At 39.4% G+C, this 11,340-nt stretch overlaps 1 protein-coding gene across 1 annotated transcript; it reads left to right on the forward strand.

The window, feature by feature from the left end:
* The first annotated feature begins 359 nt into the window (after positions 1 to 359).
* map2k2b (mitogen-activated protein kinase kinase 2b) lies at positions 360 to 8,959 on the forward strand. The gene is made up of 11 exons (XM_026150408.1): positions 360 to 1,279; positions 1,357 to 1,567; positions 1,689 to 1,835; positions 2,505 to 2,582; positions 3,621 to 3,672; positions 6,407 to 6,531; positions 6,798 to 7,011; positions 7,268 to 7,320; positions 7,429 to 7,490; positions 7,637 to 7,682; positions 7,880 to 8,959. The coding sequence occupies exons 1-11, from the start codon at positions 1,191 to 1,193 to the stop codon at positions 7,988 to 7,990; spliced, it is 1,188 nt and encodes a 395-aa protein (XP_026006193.1). The 5' UTR covers positions 360 to 1,190; the 3' UTR covers positions 7,991 to 8,959.
* The last annotated feature ends 2,381 nt before the right edge of the window (positions 8,960 to 11,340 follow it).

An 11,340-nucleotide genomic window follows, 5' to 3' on the forward strand; every position in this document is an offset into this window, starting at 1 on the left:
TTACAATATTTTTTACAACTTTGTTATTTCCCATTTTACAAAACAAAAGGCCCTCACAGCATGTATTCGCTAAAGTCCTTTGTACAAAAGGTTGCACGTTTTAAAAAATGTAATGTAAATACACAAGTAGAGCGATAAAATAAAATACGTTTTTTAAAAATCGAATTAAATTTAAATGATCAAATAACGAGACTAATTTACGGGTTTTGTTTAATTATTTTTATTTTTCCTTTTTTACTAAAGAGTTTCATTTCATTCGGCCATCTGTTTACGTATGCTTTGGTATCTGTTGGAAGCATTAAGTATCTATATAAGTCAGCGTTCATACCGTCGATGGTTCATACTGCTGCTCGCGCAGCTGTCTAAAATATCGCGAGATTGCTACTCTGGACTACTTAAGGCTCAGTCTTGACTGCACCGCGCCCCCGTGATCGTCCCTGCTGAAGACACTAGACCCCGGTGTCTACAGCAATAACACACCTACCCCGCTGAAAGAAGATATTGGGATAAAACAGCCAGTTAAGCTAATGTTTCTAACTTAAACAAAGGGGGAAGTCACCGGAAGAAAAGTGAACAAACATCCGCTTGCTTTCGACTCGCGTGAAATGTGCGGCTGTCACGCAACAGCTAGCAGATGAAGTTAGTTAGATAGCTAGCTAACGTGTATGTGCTGATAGTTATGGCTTTAGCTTTGAAAATCTTTTTTTTGCCTTTACGTTGTAGCTAGTTAATCCTCGATTAATTGTACATTTACATTTTGGTGCAAGTGCGGTGACCATTATGCTAGTTGTCGTGCTACGTCTACTCATCTAACACTAACCTAGCTAGCTAAGACTGGTGTTATATTACCGTATTTGTATTCATAATTTGATGTGTCGCTCTTGTAGTAAATTAGATTTAAGCTGAGTCACAGGTTAAGCCGGCGTTGATTTGAAGACACAAATTAAGTAAGTTTAGCCAGGTTAACTGTCCTACCTGGTAACAGCTAAACAGAAAACGTCAAGTAGATAGCATCTAGTCTACAAGACAGTGTTTGTCTATTATCTAACCTCCCAAAGTTGCACGTGCTAATCACAGGCCCCTTACCTTGTCAGCAATTTCTAAATCATATAGATTACAGGATCTTATCATCTGTAGCTGTAGAGGAAAGTGTCACTCAGTCCAAGTTCATATTTTACCCTCAAATAAACATGGCTCCTAAAAAGAGACCAGTGCCCTTAAACATTGCTCCTGCTAGTGATGGATTATCCACCTCCATGAATACAGAGATTACATCTGAGTAAGTTGACCTGCTGAGTTAAAATTTTGCAGTTGTTTGAAAATATGTTATTCTAAACTGTCTCTTAATTTTATCAGGGCCAATTTAGAAGCGCTGAAGAAAATACTGGAGGAGCTGGACCTGGATGAACAACAAAAGAAAAGATTAGAAGCTTTCCTTACCCAGAAGGCCAAGGTTGGCGAGCTGAAAGATGATGACTTCCATCGTATCTGTGAGCTGGGTGCAGGCAACGGAGGAGTGGTCAACAAGGAGTGCCACAAACCTTCAGGCATAATCATGGCCAGAAAAGTGAGCTTTTGCAATTATAAAACAAAAAGCTGCTGGGTCTTTTATACTTGAGTTGATCTTTCTGGTATTAGTGTTCACCCTTTGATACCCATTTAATATAACACCTTTCTTCTGTGTTTAGCTCATACATTTAGAAATAAAACCTGCAATAAGAAACCAGATCATCAGAGAGCTTCAGGTACTACACGAGTGTAATTCTCCCTACATTGTGGGTTTCTATGGAGCTTTTTACAGCGATGGAGAAATCAGCATCTGCATGGAACACATGGTAAGAATTAAAAAAAATTGTATTCCAGTAGTGTTTTGATCCCAACAAAGATATCATCTTTTCTCTTATCTGTTGCTGAAGATTTATAGAGAGGACAACTGGATTAAAAAGTGTTTTTTACCCAAACAATCAAATGATGTTGTCTAAAATCCCTATCCATTTTGCCCAATGTCTTTGTAATTGAATTAATCTGGTGGGTGTGGGTGAGTGTATATGCATGTATGCATATGCAGCAGTAATTTGTTGGAAGTGGTTTAATGAGGTACACAAACTGTGTTAATTCTTTACAGTATTCACAAAAAGGATAGAATAATCTAGCCAGTCACTGGCTACATTAGTCGCCTTGAGTTCTTCTTTGCACCTGACAGTGCCTTCTTCCTTGTCCCAAGATATACACTCTCCATCTGATATACTTGTTCCTAATCCTGCCAATTCTTGCCAGTCTCAATGTACATCTCAGTTCAATCTTCAATTGAATTCCACCTCATTTTCATCATCAGCCCCTTACAGACGCAGGTCTGTTATTACTTTTGCGTAACTGTTTTTAAGAATCAATCTGTTGGCATTTTCATTTACTTTCTGAATAGGGTCTTTCTGAATAAGGTCTTCAGGCTGCCTTCTGTTATTTTAGCACTCGTATCATAAGTTGCTGTAATCTCTCTGGTGTAGGATGGTGGCTCTCTGGACCAGGTGATGAAAGAAGCAAAGCGGATTCCTGAAGAGATTCTGGGCAAAGTCAGCATTGCTGTAAGTATATTATTTTTTGCTGTCATGTTCTAATGTGGTAGTAAGTGGTAGACATTAATGAAACAATGTAGTGTTTTAATTTAATTAATTGAGGTGTTTAAAAACAAACAAACAACCAAACAATCACGTTCTGTCATAGTTATGTTATGATTTGTATTGAGATTAGGATCAAAATAACCATACTTGCTTTGCACAAGTGCATCTAAACACTTGTCACTCTTAGGCTACGTTCACACTGCAGGCGAAAGCGCATCAAATCCGATTTTTTTTGACCCTATGCGACCCATATCCGATCATGGTATGACAGTGTGAACGGCGCAAATCCGATATTTTCAAATCCGATCTGGGTCACTTTCGTATGTGGTACTGAATCCGATACATATCTGATGTTTTAGAAAGTGACTGCTGTTTGAACGGTCAAGTCGCATTAACTCCGCCTTTTACGTCACCGACACAAGACTGAAGCCAATTATCAGCGCCAGAGAAGACATCGCGAACGCTTCCTGGCCATCCAGTGTAGATGTCAGTGAAACTGTTGGGAAGACAACGTGAACATTTTATTTGTACTGTATAATCTGCAGATTCTGACAGAAATCTGCAACTATCCTTTGAAGCACCGCTCCTCTCTTAAACAGCAATAAGGATCATTATTAGGTTATTTACATTATTATGTAAATAACAAAATAACTTAAAGCAAAAATTGGGAAACGTGAAGTCCGAAGTCTTTATATTAAGGGCCATCAGTCAAACAATACTGTTGCTCTGGGTCTAAACAGAGCGCGTTGTGTGTGACATCTTCTTTTGCGCATGCGGGCCGCTTTGAGCGTTCACAGTAGAGCGCGTTTGCTGTCGCATTTTATTTGTAGCGTGAACGAGCAGACAAAAAAATTGGATTTGATCAAAAAATCGGAATTGAGCATTAAGACCTGCAGTGTGAACGTAGCCTTAGTTCAGGATGAGTTCTGTCATATTGTTTTCTGTAGCATCAAGCCTGTTTAGCGTCATTGACTTCCTTAATTTTTCTCCGCTTTGAAACAGGTTTTGAGAGGCCTTGCCTACCTAAGAGAAAAACATCAAATCATGCATAGAGGTATCAGCATTTTCATTAAGTTTATGATTGTATCTTGAATAAATGAGTTTCATCTGCAAGTAGGATGTGGAGCAGTTTCTATTTACAGCCTAGTTTGATCTCAAGTGGGCCAGATTAGTAAAAGAACTGCATAATAACATCTTACTATAACGATCATTGTGTGCGTGTATGTTTGTTCCCAACTCCTTCTAGACCCCGTTCATTATAAAAATAAATTAAACTTGCTATATACATTTTTTGGAACTAAACTATAGGGTTTTACTCTTTTTGACTGAAACAAGTTGTTGGGATAGTAATATTTTCCATACAGATTCATTTAGGTATTAAAACTTTCATCATTTTTCCCAGAAAAGCAGTGTGGCTTGTTGAAAAAAAATGAGGATATTTATGATTTTACTACAACTTTGACACTTTGCAAAGCCATCCAGAGAAGGGCTGGACCATATCATACCATTCACGGTAATACCGGTGTAATGTTGGGCAACGATAAGAAAATGAAATATCGCGATAGAATATGGGTAAAACGCGCATGCGCAGTGCCTTTGTTTTCATACGCACATGGCGGCGATGGAGAATGAGAAGGGCGAAAGCCAATCGTTGAATGAAACGGATGAACCAGAATTGGTTTGTAAAAATGCTGCAACTTCAGTGGTGGAACTGGTTTGGCTTTCGTCCGTCAGATACAGAACAAAACACTATTTTCGGTAGAGCATGCTAGCTTTCCGTCGTTATTACCGTGTTTTTTGGAAAATACGGCACACTTAAAATCAATCCTTTGATTTTTCTGAAAATCGACAGATCCCCTTATAATCCCGTGTGCCTTATGTATGAATTCTGGTTGTTTTTACTGACCTCGAAACGATTTTATGTGGTACACGGCGCTCGAAAATCTATCAAATGTTTTAGTACGACTTTGCTAAGCCACGAACCCGCACCGCTTGATGGATTGTCGGACCATTACGGCTATCGTAGGCAGGCGCCTCGCAGAGTGATACGTACTGTGCTTCAACATAATAGAGATTGACAGACCACGTGACTTTCGCGCATTGCATGCCGGGAACTCGTGGCAAAACAATCCAAGTACCTGCATCAAATGCAAGCATTTGCAGCACCGCAAAACATTCATTCTTCGGTTCCAATAAATTCTTGCTTTTTCTTTGCCCCCCAAAAAGGTATGTACAAAACGAAGGAGAACAATGCCGGTCCGTACAAAGCCAGACTTGATGAAAAGTCAAAGAAAAGATACGAGGAAAAAAATCAAACCAGTGAAAGGGTTAGACCCTTACGAGCACACAGAGGGACAAAATACGTTAGCGTGCTGCCCAACTTTCACCACGCTCATATTTATAATCATACGGTTCTTGGAGTGAGTGCATGCACTCATGAAGTTTAGTAACTTCAGGTCACAGCAACAAGCCCAGGTACAGTTTACCGACGGATGGGTACAGGACCTTGAAATGCACCGTGTAGAACGAAAGACCATCGTACGTATCATAAGTTTACCAGTCTCACAAATCGTCTTCATAAATACACATTCATTAACCATTTATTAATAGGACCTTTGAGCTCAATGGTAATTAATTAGTAGTGGAAATAATTTCTGGCAGCATTACAGAAATGTAGCAGTGACAATAATATTGTATGCTGTAATCGTACTGGGCAATTAGTGATACAAAACTGTTTTACCCTGTGAATAAAAGTATATGTTTTTGTCAGTGTACCATGGTAATAACAGAAGCGAAACACAATATTGTGTCAGAACAATTTACTATTTATGCACAATAAACAAAGGAGCATAGCGCGACAATTTCTGTTCAACGCCAGACTTGCTTGTAACCTATATCACCAATTATGTTAAGAAAAATGACGCATTAACTACAACAGCAGACTGACCATTGTGGAAATGCTTGGAACAGACTAACCTGTGAGCTGGAGTGTTCTAGGACGTTATATTTTGTCTTTGAATGGCTGCAATCCAGTCGCCTCTTTGTTACTTCGGAAACATGGCTCGAACAATTTCTCTTCAACGACGTAATCTGATAACAACCGATCTCTTTACCCGTCGGCTTCCCGTGGCTGTCATGCGACCGGCTATTGCAGTTAATAACACAACGGCTTCTTGCCATTTTTTGTGTTTCTTTTTATCGCTGTATAACTGATTTCAATTGAAAGCCTGCGTGCGCTAGTACCTCTTGCCACGAGTTCCCAGAATTCTTTGCGATTTTACCCCTGAGTGACGTCACATTTTCAATCTCTATATTACCGTATTGTTTGTGTATAACTTCTTTTTAAGTTTTGTGGATATTATACATGGTTATGCTGAGGATATGTCGGCCAATTCCCACTGGAAATGCCTTTTGGTTAAACTGTCAGCAAGGAATTTGCATTTGCACTGTAAAATTGTTATATAACTTTAATGCACTTAAAAAACAGCTGCTTGTTGAAGTGAAAATACATTGATGAGCTTTTTATGCACTAATAAAGTTGTGGAGTTGTAAAGTATTTTGTCTAGTGTCAAATATATCGTGAGTTATATCGTTATCGCAAATTTTCAAATGTATATCATGATGAATATTTTCGGTCATATCGCCCTGCTCTAATCCAGAGGATCTTAGTGCATCCTTTGGTGGGCTGATTCTGGGCCTCAGGCTGTTTGACATCCATAGTATAGAGATTCAGTTGGATAACATTTTCATGTAATTTTATAAGTAATAAAATGTCCTTTTTATCTCAGATGTGAAACCCTCAAACATCCTGGTAAACTCACGCGGGGAGATCAAGCTGTGTGACTTTGGTGTGAGCGGGCAGCTCATAGACTCAATGGCCAATTCCTTTGTTGGAACAAGATCCTACATGTCGGTATGTTTGGGTCTGTTTATGAAACCTGTGGACAAGTTTGTTTCGCATCAATGTTCATGTAATGTGAGAATCTTTTTAACTCATTTTAGGTCGGTAACTTGAATAACAGGATTCTTTTGTGCTAATTTTGATGAAGAGATTTATCCACTGATACATATTTAACTTGAGATTAATGCTTCAGCTGTTTGAACAGTGTTCAACAGTTCCATATTACTATAATAAAGAACTGATGATTGTTTTGTGTGTTGTTTATGTTTGATGTCTAGCCTGAGAGATTGCAGGGGACTCATTACTCTGTGCAGTCTGATGTGTGGAGTATGGGCTTGTCCCTTGTAGAGCTGTCAGTTGGACGCTTTCCCATCCCCCCTCCAGATGCTAAGGAGCTGGAGGCCATATTTGGACGACCGATCTTGGATGATACACAGGGACAGACCCACAGCACATCCCCTAGACCCAAACCTCCGGGTAGACCTGTTAGTGGTAAGCTACACAATCATCTGTGTGTGTTTCAGGTGGCTGGCTGAAAGTGCAGTAGGCAAACCTTGCATGCAGACTGCTCCAAGTTTCCACATGAGAAATCACGTAACTTGCTGATATCAGTGAATTAGACACTCTGATTTATGAACCTGTCAGCTCCGTGATTGCTCGATGCCCCAAAGGAATGTTTGCCATGTTTTTAATTGAAGGTTTTTTTCTGATTGAGTTCTCACTTGTTTTGTTAAACTGACTTCCCCAGGCCACGGTCCGGTAATGGCTATCTTTGAACTACTAGACTACATTGTCAATGAGGTAAGATTATAAGAAGTTATCCAAAGCAGCATTTATTGTCAACCACGTAAAATCACGAATGAGTCACTTTCTGCTGTTTATACTACAACATTTTCTTTTAACTTTCAGCCACCGCCTAAACTACCCCATGGAGTATTCACCCCTGATTTTCAGGATTTTGTGACCAAGTGGTAGGACATTTTAAAACTCAACATATTGCTCACCTTTCCTCACTTACACATGTTAAGCGTCAAGTAGCATGACAAGTAATAGTGACATAACATTGGATTACATGTTTACTAACTTGATGGATTATCTTGATCTTCTTTGTGTCCAGTCTCATCAAAAATCCAGCAGACAGGGCTGACTTAAAAATGTTAATGGTAAGTGTCAGTTTGACTTTAAGTTCCCTATTTTTTTTAAACAGATTATCACAAAGTGAAATATGTGACAGGCCTAAATCACTGTCATTTTTATAGTAAAAAACTTCTCAACTAAACCGGCAGTGCTGTTTAACTTGATAGCAACTATATATTTAGTCAGCTGAGTTAGTGTGTTGTTAATATTTGTGCTTTTTCAGAACCACACGTTTATCAAGCGGTCTGAAGCAGAGGAGGTGGATTTCGCTGGGTGGCTTTGTAAAACAATGGGACTGAACCAACCCAGCACTCCCACACGCACTGCAGATTGAGCTATGTATATTCACTCAGACATTATGTAAAAACATGAAGACACTGCTGCCTAAAACTGTACATTCAGATATACTGTATACACCTTGTGTGACACATCCTCCCTCAGGTGGATCCGTAAAAGCTTCATCTTCAAATCAGCTCTATGATATTTTATCACATAATTCACATCCCAGGATAGATATTTAAAAAAAACACACACAAATGATTGTTGGAAGTGTTGACAGCATAGAGTATTAGAGATTTATTCGGTTCAGGATTTTGACTCATTAAGCCACATATCTGGGCCACTGATGCACTATTATTTTTTTTAATTTATTTTTTTGCCCCCAGTAGCTTTTTGACATACAGCAGATCGTACATATACTGTATAGAATTGTAAAAGACTTGCTTGAAAAGGTTCATAAAACAGAACAAAAGAAATAACCAATATTTGTAATTTCATCCCCAGCCCCCCTAAATCCAATGCAGTTTTCCAGCTTTCTTGTCTGAAATTTTCTGAAGTGCTCTGAGGCTTACGCTGTTTTCACACATGCACTGGAAAATGTTGAAAGAATCCAGTGTGGATACTCACCCAGTTACTCTGTATGGTCTCCCTTGCATGCGGCTCCACTGGGTAATGTCCAATTAAGGGCTGCAGTGCATGTTTGAAAACGGCATTACAGTACAAGTATGCCAATCCCAGTTATTACAATCATGGCTAGGCTTTGTGTGTCTACAGAAAAATATACTTATGAGTTTCTTTATATGTCTGTTATGCAAATACACTGAGAAATGTAAGGATTAGCTTATTTTACTGAACAGGTTGCGCGCATCTGAGATGTTTCTGAAGTTTCTTGCTTTTCTTAACATGGGAGATTTCTACTAATTTTGAGATGTCTTGAGGTGAAGCACAATGTTTCATGCTTTACAGCATGACCCTCATGTCAAAGCCAAAAATAATAAAAAAGTGTTTTTACAAACGTTAAAAATAGTCTGTTCTCTGTTGCCTCTCCGTTATAGGGTTATGTTTTGTTTTTAAAGTTAAACATCTCTGAATTTTCCTTCTGCAGGTTTCGTATGTTTAGTAAAAGACTTCCTTTGCAAATCCTGGAAATTCAGCCCTGGGCAGATTCTACTTTTAAGAAGGCTGCTTTTATCCCTTGAATGAACTCCATCATGGCTCAATGGGCATTGTCAGCTTAAACAAATTATCATTTTTTTTGTATACCCTCTAATGTAAACAACAGGATGTGGATTGGCCATGTGCATCCTGCGTTAGGGCATTTTGACTTTGTGTCCTGTCACCACCAGTTTAAAAACATAGTTTGGGGTAAATTCTTCAGAAACTTGATAAATCACAATGCTTTGGAGATGAATAAATGGTATGCACTGTGACTTCCAAGCATGATGGCTTCATTTACTGAAATATCACATCTGTCTTACACTTGTTTTACCAGAAGGGGGAAGCATATTGGGTGCATAGAACTGAGGACCTCCTGAACAAATACTAAAAAATAAAGTATAAGATATAGTAGTCTTCATATCTAAATATATCTGGGCTGAGAGATGCATTGTGAGGGCACTTCTGCTACCAAGTTAACGTTTGCATAATTGAATAAAGCTTAAGCTTGATATTGACCTGAGCCACTACCAGGTGAAGAAGGAAAAAAAAATCCCCCCTTCCTTCCCTCTTATTTTGCACGGACAATGAAAACCTATCTAGTGTTGATTAAGCGCCTTCTCTTAATTGGGTGTCAACTTGCAGGATTAAAATGTAAGACACTGAGGTGTGAGAACGATACAGTGTTGCAGTATGCGGGGTGGCTAAGTGTTGACGGGAGGGGGACTAATGCAGCATAAAAACAGCAAAGTCTGCAGTCATTAATATGCAAATATGCAAATGAGAGGGTAATTAAGATTGGGCGTTTGTCAGTGGCTCTTTGATTGCTAATGAATTCCAATCTGCAAGAAAGGGGGAGGGGATGATGAGCTAAAAATCAGGAAAAAGAACAGGATGACATTGTGCTCCTCTCTCTTTCTTACAAAAATAAGGAAACGAGTGCAGCATGAAGGCTTTTACCAAACATTGCAGTGTTTTTTTAGCTTGCGTCAGATACTAAAAAGGCCGTTGCAGTTGAAAACATGAAAGATACCTCTCACTAGAAATGCTGGCGCTAAAAATCAGTTTCAGCACGAGCAAACAGCTCAGAAAAATGGGGAGGGGAGCGTGTGCCAACGACAATTAACCATTCACGCCGTCGGTGAGCAGTCAGCATGGCAGGCTTGAGCCACCGCAGGAAGGTAGAATGATTTCTGCTCATTAAGAGTGATGGGGCTGACCCCTGTTGAGAGATGCTCAGGTATCTTGGTGGGAGATGTGCACTGCCAGCATGGTGTGTGTCACAAACAGTGTTATTTTGGCAAATGGGGACCTGCAGTTCACACACAAGCGCACACACACATTCACACACACTGCTGTTATTGCTGTTTCAGTGGTCCCCTGACACTTGTACGTCTTCCTCTCTGTGGCATGTGAAATGAGAGGACGTATACGTGAAATAAAAACAAATTAGAAGAGAATAATAGTGTAAGACAGCTGCTCAAAAGGTGTAATTCTTCATCAAAATACTACCACTTTATATATTTCAGTTGGCTACAGCTATGATGCTGTGTCACACAAAAAAATCCCACTAAAAATCTGGATGAATCTTCTGTCAGTGAATCTAATCAGCAGTGTGATGTTCGGTTTTTGTTTTTGTTTTTTTGTGTGTGTGTCTTACTAAATACTTTCCCAAATTCTTGAAACAGGATTACAAGTACAAGAGCTCAAACTAATCTATTTGAAATGGTGTGTTAGCAGCTGATCAGAGTTTTGCTCTGTTTGCTGCATGAAAGACTGTGTTTGTGTGTGTGTTAGGAGAGGGGGGGCTGTATTTTTTACAGGAAACAGGAAACCAGAAGTCATAACAGGATGCCCCAGGTTTTGATACTGTACCTGATGCGTGGGTGGCTGCATGGGGGTAACCCATTTACAAAGCCTTTAGAGCCTGTGACTAGAAGAAGAAGAAAGGGCCCAGGAAAGAGTAGGTGGTAAGGAGGGTATACGCTTTGGGGTTAGGAAAATGGAGTTCCACTCTAAATATAGCCCTTTTTTTCTTTCTTGCACCATACCGTACAACTTTAACGTCGCATTTCCTCAATTCCCTTTGTCCTACTTCTAAAAAGGCAACAGACCAAAGAACGTTTGATGTTTGGCACAGAGCAGCGATACGATCACTTCCATGCGAATACGTGCACCAACTTTCCCCAGGTGTATTGTAGGAGCTTTGCACTGAATCTGTGACATAAAACTGGTTTTGTCACAATGAGG

This window comes from Astatotilapia calliptera, chromosome 18 (genome assembly GCF_900246225.1).
Source record: "Astatotilapia calliptera chromosome 18, fAstCal1.2, whole genome shotgun sequence".
Lineage (NCBI taxonomy): Eukaryota > Metazoa > Chordata > Actinopteri > Cichliformes > Cichlidae > Astatotilapia > Astatotilapia calliptera.

Bases quoted from the DNA above. Each gene is read 5' to 3' on its own strand.
- map2k2b (XM_026150408.1), top strand. From the start codon at position 1,191: ATGGCTCCTAAAAAGAGACCAGTGCCCTTAAACATTGCTCCTGCTAGT. The intron at 1,836-2,504 runs GTAAGAATTAAA...TCTCTGGTGTAG, and splicing joins GCATCTGCATGGAACACATG to GATGGTGGCTCTCTGGACCA. The intron at 6,532-6,797 runs GTATGTTTGGGT...TTTGATGTCTAG, and splicing joins GAACAAGATCCTACATGTCG to CCTGAGAGATTGCAGGGGAC.